Raw genomic sequence first — 17,898 nt, forward strand, 5'->3', positions numbered from 1 at the left:
TGATTCAAGGTAAAAGAAAATACTGAAGTTGAAGAGAATATTGTTTGATTTTATCCTTAAACAGTCATATCTTATGCAATAGACATATATGTTTTATGAATCAGGTAACTATTGTTATAAATGTCAATATTATGAACCTATTAATATTGTTCTTTCCATTGTCGCTGAGAGTACAAGATGCATCACTGGCTATTGTTCGAACTGCTAATTAAACTATATCCTACTGATGTTTTACATGCTATAATTTGGTTCTTTTTCTGCCTACGAAAGTTCCCGGTGATATACTGTTGTTCACACACATCCAAAGTAGGCATTGGTAAATGCCAAATCAAACTTATAAAAGATGTCTTCTTCATTCGTGACATTAATCGGCAAGCACATCTCCCTAGAACATGTCGATGCAGTTGGCAAGTTCCCTGGCAGCTCGGTAAATCTTATTGTGGGTAATTTAAGGAAACCCATTACTGGCTCTTCATTTAGGCAAGTAATAAAGGCCAGAATATCGCCCAATGTGATGTCTCGTCTTCCGGCTGAAAAACAAGTGCATCATATGAGACATACGAATAATGATACGTAATGCACTATTATTTAAACAATAGCCGCCATCAGTTTTTGAAGGCGGCGAATTCGGGAATAATGTGTGTGGGTGTTTGATTGTTTCCACCTTTTAGATATTTGGGACATATCCCCAATTTCGGTCACCTTAAAACCTAATCAAAGGCGGTCTGCATGTGAAATTGATTAATATTGACAAATCTGCACTTTTGCATTATAATAATTATATTTCTATTTTGAGATAGCTAGCTTATCAACAGTAGGCAGTAAGCGTTTACACATAAACACACACACACACCCATTGTGCTAATTTTTTTTTATTTATAACATTCTAACACAAGTAACGAAAGAAGACAACTTTATGACTCGTGTCCTGACCGGGCCTCGAACTCACGATCAACGGCACCAAATCGCCTAGCCAGAAATACTCGCAGCTTATGTATACATATAACTATACACAAAATAAATAATAGCAACGACGTACTTTCTAGCGTTTTCGTGGCTGTTGCTGTTCATCAGAAAAGTGGTTATTTTGAAAGGACAACCTATTGACGTCATAAATATTGTGACGTCACAATGATATACATGTACAACGTTTACAAAACAAGATAAAATTGTGGCGCCGTTTTACACATGTATACCATTGTGACGTCACATTATTTATGACGTCATTAAGTTGTCCTTTCAAAATAAACAGTACGTCTTCGCTATTATTCATATTTTATGTTTAACTCTACCTGGTCACTCAACTATTTCTATATAATATTATATAGTGATTTTTTTTTATATATAAATATATATATAAGTTTTATATATATAATTATACAAGTTGCTTCTCGGATCACATAACTTGTTCAAAATTCATAAATGATTTACCTGCTACATTCCTAACATAACGAACAAAGCAACCATAAGCCCGATCTTCCTCAGTGCGTCGGTTCGATCCCATTTCCGAAAACACCGGAGTCAGCAACTGAAGAAGTCTTGTTGCTGACAATTGTTTAGTTGCTGGCTTGAACAAATACGCCAGAGACGGCTTTTGGTGAAGAAGCTGAAATAAAATCATGAAAATAAAGCAATGCCAGACCCGGTATCTTTTAATACTAACTTGTAAATTTTGTTCAGCTATCAAGTTCTTACAAGATGATATTTCCCATTCATTCCATATTCATATAAACGATAAATTACTCTTTTGAAAACATCCTTTGATGGCCTAGATACTATGCTTTTCGTTTCAAAACTATATAAGTAGATAGGATTGCACAATGTATAAAATCGATCAAACTACCATTTTATTTGAATGTGAATTACGTGATACTTTATGGATACATCTTATGAAAAGAGTTAAATATTATTATTAATTCTTCAACACCTACTTGCCATATCCCCACTCGTTCAAGCCCAGCTTTGAATTGGCGGTTTTGTTCTTCTTGATTGAGTTGTGGAATCAGGTTCTGCAGGAACCGGGCACATGGCCCACCTTGTATGGCACTGAGACCTGAAATATATAAGTACAAAACATTTTCAATATGAAAACTATTCTTATAAGAAAAAAAGCAACATGTTGTAAATGTGTGTGAATTTTAGAAACTGATGATTTTCTAGCAAATGAAAAAATGGCAAACAAAACATTATATAATGGAAAGATTCTATTCCATCATTAAGCTCCTATCAGGTTCTCTTATATTAAGATTTTATCTCTCCTTCTGGAATCAGAACGGTTTGCGCTTCATACTAATCAAAACACTGCGTACATTATAACAGACTGAAAAATACATGTTCTTAAGCTTTGGTCAAGATCTCTAAAAAGGGTGACGATAGAAATGATGGAAACTCCTTGCAGCCATTTTGTTTACTGACTTATGGCCCTTTTTGTTATAGGAAGAATGACAGTTACATGTCCTTCGAGTTTTTGTGCGACACAAACCCCCCCCCCCCCCCCCCCCCCCCCACACACACACACACACACACACACACACACACACACACACACACACACACACACACACACACACCTCCATTTGAATCCTGACAGATAGGAGCACCTCAGTCCTACGTCTCTGGTGGAGACGTTAGATAATAGTAATTGAGATTAATCAGTTTCTAAGGATGAAGGGGAAAATATTGAAAGAAGCCATCCTGTATTGTTTACCTTAGATTTGTGAGAGTGCTTATCTAGCATGGCATTATTTACTGTTAAACGTGAATGCTTGCTGCAGCTGACTATAACCCTCTCTTTGTAATGACATGGCATTTAACTGATTCGGACAATGACTAATTATGGTAATCAATCAATTGATTAACTGAACAAACTATTGCGATAAAAAAAATAGACCAGACCAGACCAAAATATGAAACCAGACCAGACCAAGAAATGAGACCAGACCAGACCAAAAAAATGAGACCAGACCAATAAATGACACCAGACCAGACCAAGAAATAAGACCAGACCAGACTAAGAAATGAGACCAGACCAGACTAAGAAATGAGACCAGACAAAGAAATGAGACCAGACCAGACCAGACCAAAAAATGAGATCAGACCAAGAAATGAGACCAGACCAAGAAATGAGACCAGACCAGACCAAGAAATGAGACCAGACCAGACTAAGAAATGAGACCAGACCAAGACCAGACCAGAACAAAAAATTGAGACCAGACCAAGAAATGAGACCAGACCAAGACCAGACCAGAACAAAAAATTGAGACCAGACCAAGAAATGAGACCAGACCAGACAAAGAAATGAGACAAGACCAGACCACGAAATGAGACCAGACCAGACCAAGAAATGAGACCAGACAAAGAAATGAGACCAGACCAGACCAGACCAAAAAATGAGATCAGACCAGACCAGACCAGACCACGAAATGAGACAAGACCAGACTAAGAGATGAGACCAGACCAGACTAAGAAATGAGACGAGAACAAGAAATGAGACGAGACCAGACTAAGAAATGAGACGAGACCAGACTAAAAAATGAGACGAGACAAAGAAATGAGACCAGACCAGACTAGGAAATGAGACCAGACCAAGAAATGAGACAAGACCAGACCAAAAAATGAGACCAGACCAAGACCAGACCAGACCAAAAAATGAGACCAGACCAGAACAGACCAAAAAATGAGACCAGACCAGACCAGACCAAAACAATGAGACCAGACCAGACCAAGAAATGAGACCAGAACAGACCAATAAATGAGACCAGACCAAGAAATGAGACCAGACCAGACCAAGAAATGAGACCAGACCAAGACCAGACCAGAACAAAAAATTGAGACCAGACCAAGAAATGAGACCAGACCAGACAAAGAAATGAGACAAGACCAGACCACGAAATGAGACCAGACCAGACCAAGAAATGAGACCAGACAAAGAAATGAGACCAGACCAGACCAGACCAAAAAATGAGATCAGACCAGACCAGACCAGACCACGAAATGAGACAAGACCAGACTAAGAGATGAGACCAGACCAGACTAAGAAATGAGACGAGAACAAGAAATGAGACGAGACCAGACTAAGAAATGAGACGAGACCAGACTAAAAAATGAGACGAGACAAAGAAATGAGACCAGACCAGACTAGGAAATGAGACCAGACCAAGAAATGAGACAAGACCAGACCAAAAAATGAGACCAGACCAAGACCAGACCAGACCAAAAAATGAGACCAGACCAGAACAGACCAAAAAATGAGACCAGACCAGACCAGACCAAAACAATGAGACCAGACCAGACCAAGAAATGAGACCAGAACAGACCAATAAATGAGACCAGACCAAGAAATGAGACCAGACCAGACCAAGAAATGAGACCAGACAAGAACAGCCAGACCAGGAAACGAGACCAGAACAGACCAGAACAGACCAATAAATGAGACCAGACCAGACCAAGAAATGAGACAAGACCAAGAAGTGAGACCAGACCAAATCAAGAAATGAGACAAGACCAGACCAGACCAGACCAAGAAATGAGACCAGACCAGAACAGACCAAGAAATGAGACCAGACCAGACCAGACCAGACCAAGAAATGAGACCAGACCAGACCAAGAAATGAGACCAGCCCAGACCAAGAAATGAGACTAGACCAGAACAAAATTTGAGACCAGACCAATGAGACCAAACCAGACCAAACCAGACCACACCATGTTTTATAGTGTGCCATCTAAAACCTCCCTTATTCACATTTCACTTTGTTTTTGTAAATCAGATTCGTTTCGAAATAAAAACAATTCTGCGGAATGATGTTAACTCGGCGATCACAAATTATTATGTCCGACGCCTCCTATTGAACATTGGGATGGTGTAAGTTTTGAGCAGATATAAAATGTACCTTAAAATTATAACGTAGGAAATGTGTTAAGAGTAAACTGCTTTCAAATCAATTTTGAACTATACTAGTAGCTGCTATACCGTAACATAGTATCGATATTATTCGTTCGATATGTTTTCGGGCTCGTTAACAATGATTGCATTTCATTTTTATACGTCAATGAAATTCAATTTTAACATCTAACGTGGCAATGTTACAACACTGGTACATGTATGTTTATGTAAATTGAGCAAGAATAAACAAAATAGCAAGTGGTATGTTGCCGTCCTTGCTAACGAGGTCTTTGGCCTTTTGTTTTTGAGACTCATCGGGCTGCTTTATCTTTTTCACACACATACACATTCCAGCGGAATGTGTCAGAACAGATTAGAATAAGAGGTCATTTTCCAGAAGTCAACCGAAGTCTGTTGATGTTATCGCAAAATCTCCATAATGCAGTTCGAGAGTTTTGATGAGTGCGTTGATTTAACAGGGGCAGTCAAAGGTATAACGTTTAGTGACAATGATAGCGACGTCTGGCAGACAATAACTATTGTAGATTGTAATTATTATCTGTGCAATATGTCCGGGATTGTGAGGGTAGCACCAATATTATATTTAATCTTAAAACATTACGATTCCAGATACATACATGTTCAGTCCCCCCCCCCCCCCCTGCCTCTTTCTTTTTATATTTTATTAATGAAAAACAACTTACCGATACAGTAGCATTATTTGGAAAATCCTCCTTCATTTCTGTTTCCGCATAACGAAATGTCACTTGCTTGACCAGAGGGATAGTGTCGTTGTTGCTATCATCTCCTTCATGTGTTTTTGATCGAGATAACTTGGGTAGATTATCAGATGAAGAACTGCTTGCTGAAATGAGTTCGACTAAACTGCTCTTTGCAGCTTTCACCTCTTCTGAAAGACGTGATACGCATAAATTATTCTACCAGTAAATGTTACACATTCTGAAAGTCTGTCCAAAAACATTAGAAGCCTAGTTACTTACATTTTTTTTTTAAATTGATACTATATTCTTTCACATTTTAAGGATAAAAAAATTGTTTTGAACTACTACATTAAACATAAACATATGTGAGATTAATAGTGGACTAATAGATTAGCGTGTTATTGATAAGATATAAGATGTCTACTGTTTCTATTACCTGTGTCACATAGGAACAGTCTGAGACGGTCAAATCTCTTTCGTGGATCAATGAAGTTTCTGTAGCCCTCTATTGAGAACTCCGCAGAGTTGTCGGGAAGCTTTATAACCTCTGACCCATCACCATATACTAAGGAAACACTTTCCAGTTTGGAGTATTTCGAACGAAAAATACGATTGACGCAGCGAAATTTTTCGAAGGCAGCTTTCTTTATAAGCTCTGCAGTATTTTCAGATTTGGAAAATGGCCCAACAACAACATTGCCTCCCATGCCGGAGAGACTTGTTGTGCTTATTCTAGAAAATCTCCCTCCCGTGAAGTGCCCATGATTGATTGATATCTGTAATAGAAACATATTTGGTTTACAAAAATAGAACATGAAATAAATGTTGATAAGATTAATACGGCTGTATGATTTGGTCGAAAATATTACTAAACTGATAATGCGTCTTCCTTAGCAATGTCTTCCTTTATTGATATATGTACTTCAATTTGCTACAACCTATACATTTAAAAAAAAGCAATCGCCCTGTAGTTATCTGGATATTATTAAAAAAATGTTAAGTTTACCCCCACATCCTTAGTACCCTTTAAATGAACTGTAATAACCGCATTCTGATCTAGTATTTATTACGATAAAAATCTTCACAGCACATGCAAATGCTGTAAATAGGGTAACTTTGTTACAGTTTATGAGAACATGAAATTACAAAAATTGTACTTCCAACAAAAACGCCTCTAAACTTCAAACTTTTAAGTTATAAACACCTGAGTGCCAAATTACCATTGTTGACGTTGTGGTCTTATCAGATTCCTTTTTCTTTGATGAGCTTCCTCCGTTTGTGACCCATGGGCGTTGGCGATTACTGATCCTCTTTTGATATGCCTCAAATAAGGACCTACTGCGATCTATACCTCCTTTAAAAACGATTATTATATACCAATCAATGCATGCAAAAAATAATATTTACATTTATATATGGTAATTCTTGAGAGTTAATACCTGTCCCTCCATAGTAACTTTGTTTTTATAATTAACATGTTTTGTCCGATAATACTTATAAGCTATACGTAAAATAAACATCAATACCATTGCCACAAAACGGCTCTATTTGATTTTGATTATAGCATTATATTAGAAGTGTTTATACATATTGAAAAATACCTACTTTGGTTGTCGAATACGGTATAATACATTCTTCCTGATTTGTCCCAGCCACCTTCAGGTTCTTCAAATACACCATTACGACACAATATGTGATTGATTTGTTCACTTTCACGATCTTGGTACCGTAATGATGATAAGGCAGGGAATGCATCACCTTCATAAACGAAATTCATAATCTTTCATTAAAATATGCCTTCCTCGGCCCTTACATAAAGTAACAAACTGTGATGAGGTAAATGATAAGAAGAAGGACAATTATGACACTTACGCAAGTCGGTCAATGTGAGTTCTCCTCGAATGGGAAACACGAGTATGGTATCGCCGTCTTCCTTTTCTTTAATAGCTATGGAAGGCCTGAAACAGGGAAAATTAAATTATTCACACAATATCTAATACAAGAGAAATACAAACATTTACCTGAATCCAGTTGCAATAACTACGACAAACAAATGTATAGGAGTACTTACATGGTGGTTATCCACTTTGTCCTTTGCAAGTAAAGTCTGTTCTCTCTCGTAGGATTAAAAAACAACGAAAACACCGACACATCAATAAATCAAAGATAAGGTTTTAATTTGCTATGTTGATGTGAAACACGTGTTAACCCTGGAATGTTAATAGGTTTTACATGTGTATTGTCACCTACTTCAATGTTGCGAACAATTACCTGCATCACATGAGAGTAACCTGTCATGTGATTTTACTATGTCAGGTTACTCGCATCATATGCTAGTAACCTGTCATGTGATTTTTACTATGTCAGGTTACTCGCATCACATGAGAGTAACCCGTCATGTGATTTTTACTATGTCAGGTTACTCGCATCACATGCTAGTAACATGTCATGTGATTTTTACTATGTCAGGTTACTCGCATCACATGCTAGTAACCCGTCATGTGATTTTTACTATGTCAGGTTACTCGCATCACATAAATGCGAGTAACGTGACGGCTGATATCGGCCATCGTAGATCATACCATGGTATGTACATATGATTTTGTTGAGGATACAATAGACAAACACTTTAGTTTGAAGCTTGCCCTTCCTACAACAATGTATACTGATTTTGAAATGTCCGTAATAATGTAGGGTCACCTAAGTTGAAATGGATACAACATCACAGGCGCTTGCATAGAAAATATGACTTTCAATTTTTTTTTGATATGACAGTGGTATGTGTAATCTGTTAAGTTAACAGATTACACATACCACTGTCAAAAAAAAAAAATGAAAACAACATTTTCTATGCAAGCGCCTGTGACAACATAATCTATAGTATGTTTTGAGAATGTATTGTCAGAACATTCTTTTTGGTTCTTAGTTGTACAGGTAGTGTTGTATTTTGAGATCGATTTCTAGTGGAATAAAATAAATAGCAGAGTTTGGTTTATTGTTGTTTAGCGTCATATCAACATAAATGGTCCAGAGGAGGTCGTCTAAGACTTATCCCCGTTATATTTCTCAGTAAAAATCATAACTGGCCTTACTATAATTGCTGACCCATTCTGAGACTGAATGGTTAAACAAAATGGCCAATAGACTTGACCAAGATTACCAGCAGGCATCCATCTTGGATTTCGACCATTGAAGATTCCTCAATAAAGGACTCCATTTGCTGTATGTGGTATTTTACATTTTAAGATTTGAGACTGATTTCTTGTAATCAATTAATTAATAAATTAATTGATTAATTAATTAATACTTAAATCTAAATTCACTGTTGGTGAACCCTCAGAGTTTTAGCCATATTATCAGATTACCTTGGTCAACCAGAGAATATCGAGATGAAATTTTCAATACAACATTGAAGCTATACAAGGAGCATAAGAAATTCATTATCGTGTAGAAATTAATCCGAATTAGGCCCTAGTAAGCCACATGTATTGTCCATATTACTAAGTGTCCACATGATAATTAAGGTATCGTCAGCTTGATGTTAAAATAACAAAAAAAATCTTTTAAATAGGTTTCATGGAATGATGTCATTTTTAGAATGTGCTAGAAGGTCGAATTCTACGAAAGCCTATTAGATTCATTTTGAAAAAAAAAATATACATGTATCTCGTTGAAACGCGTTATTTATCTCGTTAAAACGCGTTATTTATCTCGTTAAAACGCATTAGTTCTATATGATATCTATGATATCTATATCTATGAAACGAGTGATAATTATCGCGTTTTAATGAGATAACTAACTCGTTTTAACGGGATAACTATACATGTATTTATTATAACGCGTTTTAACGAGATACATATTTTTATTGTTCATAACCGATACTTCGTAATGAAATTAAAAAACAAAAATGAAAAAACATTTTTTTTTCTTAAAGGTTACAAATTTTTTTTAATTTTTTAAAAAAAAAGGGTTTTTATTGTTTTTGGGAAAAAAGGGGGAAAATTATTTTTTTAAAAAAAGGAAAACAATTCTTTTTTTGGTTTTTTTTTTTTTTTTTTTTTTTTTTTTTTTTTTTTTTTTTTTTTTTTTTTTTTTTTTTTTTTTTTTTTTTTTTTTTTTTTTTTTTTTTTTCCCCCCCCCCCCCCCCCCCCCCCCCCCCCCCCCCCCCCCCCCCCCCCCCTTTTTAAAATTTTTTTGGAAGGTAGTGTTGGTAATTTGAAAATTAGATTCTTTTGAAAAAAAAAAATACAGATTTTTTAAAAATTTTTTGAAAAAAGGTTTTATCCTTAAAGTTAGTTTAAGATATCTTTTAATTTCTAGAAAAATAAATTAACGGTTTTAAATGGATTCTAACTGAAGGGTAACAAAAGGGAATTTTTTAACCTTTTTAACAGACACTTTTTATTTAGTTTTCAAAAGGGGAAACCATGGGATGGTTTCTTTAAATTGAAAAAACGTCTTACAAAAAAAAAAATTAAACAAACCCAAGATGTTTGAACTTTCAGGACCATACAAATTCCTGAAAAAAATTGGATGAAATGCATAGGAAGTTTCGCTGCCCCATTCTGGGGAAAAAAAACGAAATTGGCTTTTTTCCCTTTTCTTTCTTCCCTGGTGTTAAATGGTCGTACCAATGGAAAAAAAAATTTGGGGGAATTTTCCCCAATGGTACCTTTGGTTTGAAGGTCGTTTTTAAATAAACCTTTTGGGTTTTAAAAAAAATAAGGATCCTGGTTGGGTATTACGTTAAAAACCCGGTTGAGGGTACTCTTTAAAACCTGGGTTTAATTATGTATCAAAGGGATACCTATTGGTGGATAATTTTTTAAGGAAACCTTTTTTGGGGGATTATTCTAATTACCGGTTTTTAGTTTTACTATTAAGGAAATACCTGGTTGGTAGAATGGGAAAACTTCATGGATCCTGGGTGGGGTTGGAAGTACCTAAGGGATACCATTGGGGGAATTTCATCAAGGTACCTGTGGTTGTAAAAAGCTACGACTAATTTCCGGTTTAATTCTCTTATACCTGGTGTGGTGAATGGTACGTATCTAATGGATACCTGGTGTGGTGGAATGGTACGTATCTAATGGATACCTGGTGTGGTGGAATGGTACGTATCTAATGGATACCTGGTGTTGTGGAATGGTACGTATCTAATGGATACCTGGTGTGGTGGAATGGTACGTATCTAATGGATACCTGGTGTGGTGGAATGGTACGTATCTAATGGATACCTGGTGTGGTGGAATGGTACGTATCTAATGGATACCTGGTGTGGTGGAATGGTACGTATCTAATGGATACCTGGTGTGGTGGAATGGTACGTATCTAATGGATACCTGGTGTGGTGGAATGGTACGTATCTAATGGATACCTGGTGTGGTGGAATGGTACGTATCTAATGGATACCTGGTGTGGTGGAATGGTACGTATCTAATGGATACCTGGTGTGGTGGTATGGTACGTATCTAATGGATACCTGGTGTGGTGGAATGGTACGTATCTAATGGATACCTGGTGTGGTGGAATGGTACGTATCTAATGGATACCTGGTGTGGTGGAATGGTACGTATCTAATGGATACCTGGTGTGGTGGAATGGTACGTATCTAATGGATACCTGGTGTGGTGGAATGGTACGTATCTAATGGATACCTGGTGTGGTGGAATGGTACGTATCTAATGGATACCTGGTGTGGTGGAATGGTACGTATCTAATGGATACCTGGTGTGGTGGAATGGTACGTATCTAATGGATACCTGGTGTGGTGGAATGGTACGTATCTAATGGATACCTGGTGTGGTGGAATGGTACGTATCTAATGGATACCTGGTGTGGTGGAATGGTACGTACCTAATGGATACCTGGTGTGGTGGAATGGTACGTACCTAATGGATACCTGGTGTGATGGAATGGTGCGTATCTAATGGATACCTGGTGTGGTGGTATGGTACGTATCTAATGGATACCTGGTGTGGTGGAATGGTACGTATCTAATGGATACCTGGTGTGGTGGAATGGTACATATCTAATGGATACCTGGTGTGGTGGAATGGTACTATCTAATGGATACCTGGTGCGGTGGAATAGCACGTATCAAATGGATACCTGGGGTGGTGGTATAGTACGCATCTAATGGATACCTGGTGTGGTGGAATGGTACTATCTAATGGATACTTGGTGTAGTGGAATGGTACGTATCTAATGGATACCTGGTGTGGTGGAATGGTACGTATCTAATGGATACCTGGTGTGGTGGAATGGTACGTATCTAATGGATACCTGGTGTGGTGGAATGGTACTATCTAATGGATACCTGGTGTGGTGGAATGGTACGTATCTAATGGATACCTGGTGTGGTGGTATGGTACGTATCTAATGGATACCTGGTGTGGTGGAATGGTACGTATCTAATGGATACCTGGTGTAGTGGAATGGTACGTATCTAATGGATACCTGGTGTGGTGGAATGGTACGTATCTAATGGATACCTGGTGTGGTGGAATGGTACGTATCTAATGGATACCTGGTGTGGTGGAATGGTACGTATCTAATGGATACCTGGTGTGGTGGAATGGTACGTATCTAATGGATACCTGGTGTGGTGGAATGGTACGTATCTAATGGATACCTGGTGTGATGGAATGGTACGTATCTAATGGATACCTGGTGTGGTGGAATGGTACGTATCTAATGGATACCTGGTGTGGTGGAATGGTACGTATCTAATGGATACCTGGTGTGGTGGTATGGTACGTATCTAATGGATACCTGGTGCGGTGGAATGGTACGCATCTATTGGATCCCCGGGTTTGGTAGAATGGTACGTATCTAATGGATACCTGGTGTGGTAGAATGGTATGTATCTAATGGATACCTGATGTATTGGAATGGTACGTATCTAATGGATACCTGGTGTGGTGGTATGGTACGTATCTAATGGATACCTTGTGTGGTGGAATGGTACGTATCTAATGGATACCTGGTGTGGTGGAATGGTACGTATCTAAAGGATACCTGGTGTGGTGGAATGGTACAATCTAATTGATACCTGGTGTGGTGGAATGGTACGTATCTAATGGATACCTGGTGTGGTGGAATGGTACGTATCTAATGGATACTTGGTGTAGTGGAATGGTACGTATCTAATGGATACCTGGTGTGGTGGAATGGTACGTATCTAATGGATACCTGGTGTGGTGGTATGGTATGTATCTAATGGATACCTGGTGTGGTGGTATGGTACATATCTAATGGACACCTGGTGTGGTGGTATGGTACGTATCTAATGGATACCTGGTGTGGTGGTATGGTATGTATCTAATGGATACTTGGTGTAGTGGAATGGTACGTATCTAATGGATACCTGGTGTGGTGGAATGATACGTATCTAATGGATACCTGGTGTGGTGGAATGGTACGTATCTAATGGATACCTGGTGTGGTGGAATGGTACGTATCTAATGGATACCTGGTGTGGTGGTATGGTACATATCTAATGGACACCTGGTGTGGTGGTATGGTACGTATCTAATGGATACATGGTGTGGTGGAATGGTACGTATCTAATGGATACCTGGGCCCAGTTGTTCAAAATTAGGCTAATCACATTTTAACAACATTTTTCAAATCCTGATATAATTATTTCTCGTAGAACTAACTTGACAAAACTTGATGAAATTCTGGAATTCTTAATTCTCTTTCAACTGGCTTAATTTATAGACGATATACTCACAGGTTTTTCAACAAATGAGAAATGAAATTTCCACTAATCAAGTGATTAAGCTAATCACCTTTTGAACAACTGGGTCCAGGTGTGGTGGAATGGCACGTATCTGATGGATACCTGGTGTGGTGGAATGGTACGTATCTGATGGATACCTGGTGTGGTTAAATGGTACGTATCTAATGGATACCTGGTGTGGTGGAATGGTACGTATCTAATGGATACCTGGTGTGGTGGAATGGTACGTATATAATGGATACCTGGTGTGGTGGAATGGAACGTATCTAATGGATACCTGGTGTTGTGGAATGGTACGTATCTAATGGATACCTGGTGTGGTGGAATAGTACGTATCTAATGGATACCTGGTGTGGTGGAATAGTACGTATCTAATGGATACCTGGTGTGGTAGTATGGTACGTATCTAATGGATACCTGGTGTGGTAGTATGGTACGTATCTAATGGATACCTGGTAAGGTGGAATGGTACGTATCTAATGGATACCTGGTGTTGTGGTATGGTACGTATCTAATGGATACCTGGTAAGGTGGAATGGTACGTATCTAATGGATACCTGGTGTGGTAGTATGGTACGTATCTAATGGATACCTGGTGTGGTGGAATGGTATTATCTAATGGATACCTGGTGTGGTGGAATGGTACGTATCTAATGGATACCTGGTGTGGTGGAATGGTACGTATCTAATGGATACCTGGTGTGGTGGAATGGTACGTATCTAATGATACTGGTGTGGTGGTACTGGTACGTACTAATGGAACCTGGTGTGGTGGTCTGGTGGTATCTAATGGATACCTGGTGTGGTGGAATGGTACGTATCTAATGGATACCTGGTGTTGTGGGAATGGACGATATCTAATGTAGCCCTCCTTCCAACCAGGGGTAAATGAATATTGAACTTTATTGATTTTTTTGTCTCCTTCGTCATTGTTACGTTACCTGTTGAAATAGGCGTAAATGAATAGTAGTCCGAGTGTTTTGTCATGTTGTAGGTTAATCACTGTCGGTGTCAATTGTAGGTATCACATGTCAGGTGTCAATACGTTGTAGGTTATTCACATGTCCGGTGTCAATACTTTGTAGGTTATATCACATGTCCGGTGTCAATAGTTTGTAGGTTATATTTCACAGTCCGTGTCAATACGTTGTATGTTATATCAACATGTCCGGTGTCAATACGTTGTAAGGTTATATCACATGTCCCGGTGTCAATACGTTGTAGGTCTATATCACATGTCCGGTGTCAACAGTTTATATGTTATATCACATGTCCGGTGTCAATAGTTTGTATGTTATACCACATGTCCGGTGTCAATACTTTGTATGTTATATCACATGTCCGGTGTCAATAGTTTGTAGGTTATATCACATTTCCGGTGTCAATACTTTGTATGTTATATCACATGTCCGGTGTCAATACTTTGTAGGTTATATCACATGTCCGGTGTCAATACTTTGTATGTTATATCACATGTCCGGTGTCAATAGTTTGTAGGTTATATCACATGTCCGGTGTCAATACTTTGTATGTTATATCACATGTCCGGTGTCTATACTCGGTAGGTTATATCACATGTCCGGTGTCAATAGTTTGTAGGTTATGTCACATGTCCGGTGTCAATAGTTTGTATGTTATATCACATGTCCGGTGTCAATAGTTTGTAGGTTATGTCACATGTCCGGTGTCAATAGTTTGTATGTTATATCACATGTCCGGTGTCAATACGTTGTAGGTTATATCACATGTCAGGTGTCAATACGTTGTAGGGTATATCACATGTCCGGTGTCAATACTTTGTAGGTTATATCACATGTCCGGTGTCAATACTTTGTAGGTTATATCACATGTCCGGTGTCAACAGTTTGTATGCTATATCACATGTCCGGTGTCAAAAGTTTGTAGGTTATATCACATGTCAGGTGTCAATACGTTGTAGGTTATGTCACATGTCCGGTGTCAATACGTTGTAGGTTATATCACATGTCCGGTGTCAATAGTTTGTAGGTTATATCACATGTCCGGTGTCAATAGTTTGTAGGTTATATCACATGTCAGGTGTCAATACGTTGTAAGTTATGTCACATGTCCGGTGTCAATACGTTGTAGGTTATATCACATGTCCGGTGTCAATAGTTTGTAGGTTATATCACATGTCCGGTGTCAATACGTTGTATGTTATATCACATGTCCGGTGTCAATACGTTGTAGGTTATATCACATGTCCGGTGTCAATAGTTTGTAGGTTATATCACATGTCCGGTGTCAACAGTTTATATGTTATATCACATGTCCGGTGTCAATAGTTTGTATGTTATACCACATGTCCGGTGTCAATACTTTGTATGTTATATCACATGTCCGGTGTCAATAGTTTGTAGGTTATATCACATTTCCGGTGTCAATACTTTGTATGTTATATCACATGTCCGGTGTCAATACTTTGTAGGTTATATCACATGTCCGGTGTCAATACTTTGTATGTTATATCACATGTCCGGTGTCAATAGTTTGTAGGTTATATCACATGTCCGGTGTCAATACTTTGTATGTTATATCACATGTCCGGTGTCTATACTCGGTAGGTTATATCACATGTCCGGTGTCAATAGTTTGTAGGTTATGTCACATGTCCGGTGTCAATAGTTTGTATGTTATATCACATGTCCCGTGTCAATAGTTTGTAGGTTATGTCACATGTCCGGTGTCAATAGTTTGTATGTTATATCACATGTCCGGTGTCAATACGTTGTAGGTTATATCACATGTCAGGTGTCAATACGTTGTAGGGTATATCACATGTCCGGTGTCAATACTTTGTAGGTTATATCACATGTCCGGTGTCAATACTTTGTAGGTTATATCACATGTCCGGTGTCAACAGTTTGTATGCTATATCACATGTCCGGTGTCAATAGTTTGTAGGTTATATCACATGTCAGGTGTCAATACGTTGTAGGTTATGTCACATGTCCGGTGTCAATACGTTGTAGGTTATATCACATGTCCGGTGTCAATAGTTTGTAGGTTATATCACATGTCCGGTGTCAATAGTTTGTAGGTTATATCACATGTCAGGTGTCAATACGTTGTAGGTTATGTCACATGTCCGGTGTCAATACGTTGTAGGTTATATCACATGTCCGGTGTCAATAGTTTGTAGGTTATATCACATGTCCGGTGTCAATACGTTGTATGTTATATCACATGTCCGGTGTCAATACGTTGTAGGTTATATCACATGTCCGGTGTCAATAGTTTGTAGGTTATATCACATGTCCGGTGTCAACAGTTTATATGTTATATCACATGTCCGGTGTCAATAGTTTGTATGTTATACCACATGTCCGGTGTCAATACTTTGTATGTTATATCACATGTCCGGTGTCAATAGTTTGTAGGTTATATCACATTTCCGGTGTCAATACTTGTATGTTATAAATGTCCGGTGTCAATTTTTGTAGGTTTTCCCCCTGCCGGGGTTAAATATTTGTATTTTATTACTTTTCCGGTGTCAAATTTGAAAAAACCAGTCCGGTGTCAAAGTTTAGTTATTCACATGCCCGGTTTCTTTGTGGTTATATCACATTTCCGGTTCAATAGTTTGAGGTATATCACGTCCGGTGTCAATATTTTGTATTTATATCACTTCGGTGTCTTTTGGGGGGTTAATTCCCCCCTTAAATATTTGTATTATTCATTTCGGTGTCAATTTTTATTTTTAATTCACATGCCCGGTGTCAAATTTGTATTTATTCACTGCCCGGTGTCAATATTTTGTAGTTATACAATTTCCGGTGTAATATTTTAGTTAATCACATGTCCGGTGTAAATATTTGTAGGTTTTCACATGCCCGGGTGTAAAATTTTTTGTGGGGTTATCACATTCCGGGTCAATATTTTGAGGTTTATACATGCCGGGGTTGTCAATATTTTGTATGTTATATCACATGTCCGGTGTCAATAGTTTGTATGTTATATCACATGTCCGGTGTCATAGTTGGTATGCTATATCACATGTCCGTGTCAATATTTGTAGGTTATATCACATTTCCGGTGTCAATAGTTTGTAGGTTATATCACATGTTCCGGTGTCATAGTTTGTATGTTATATCACATGTCCAGTGTCAATAGTTTGTAGGTTATATCACATGTCCGGTGTCAATAGTTTGTAGGTTATATACACATATCCGATGTCAATAGTTTGTAGGTGATATCACATGTCCGGTGTCAATACTTTGTATGTTATATCACATGTCCGGTGTCAACAGTTTGTATGCTATATCACATGTCCGGTGTCAATAGTTTGTATGTTATATCACATGTCCGGTGTCAATAGTTTGTATGTTATATCACATGTCCGGTGTCAATAGTTTGTATGCTATATCACATGTCCGGTGTCAATAGTTTGTAGGTTATATCACATTTCCGGTGTCAATAGTTTGTAGGTTATATCACATGTCCGGTGTCAATAGTTTGTATGTTATATCACATGTCCAGTGTCAATAGTTTGTATGTTATATCACATGTCCGGTGTCAATAGTTT

The 17,898-nt window shown here is 38.0% G+C and overlaps 1 protein-coding gene across 2 annotated transcripts; it reads right to left on the reverse strand.

Moving 5' to 3' along the window:
• Positions 1-2: 2 nt before the first annotated feature.
• Positions 3-2,464, reverse strand: LOC117332568. Of its 2 annotated transcripts, XR_004533757.1 has the most exons (3): positions 1,932-2,464; positions 1,432-1,606; positions 3-530 (listed from the first exon to the last, which is right to left on the reverse strand). XR_004533757.1 is itself a non-coding variant. In XM_033891533.1 (2 exons), exons 1-2 carry the CDS (start codon positions 1,619-1,621, stop codon positions 292-294), a joined length of 429 nt encoding a protein of 142 aa, XP_033747424.1. In that variant the 5' UTR covers positions 1,622-1,838; the 3' UTR covers positions 3-291. The 2 variants fall into 2 exon arrangements, 1 of the variants encoding a protein (XP_033747424.1); XM_033891533.1 differs by lacking the exon at positions 1,932-2,464 and having other exon boundaries at positions 1,432-1,838.
• Between the last annotated feature and the right edge of the window lie 15,434 nt (positions 2,465-17,898).

Source organism: Pecten maximus, chromosome 8, assembly GCF_902652985.1.
Source record: "Pecten maximus chromosome 8, xPecMax1.1, whole genome shotgun sequence".
Taxonomy (NCBI): domain Eukaryota; kingdom Metazoa; phylum Mollusca; class Bivalvia; order Pectinida; family Pectinidae; genus Pecten; species Pecten maximus.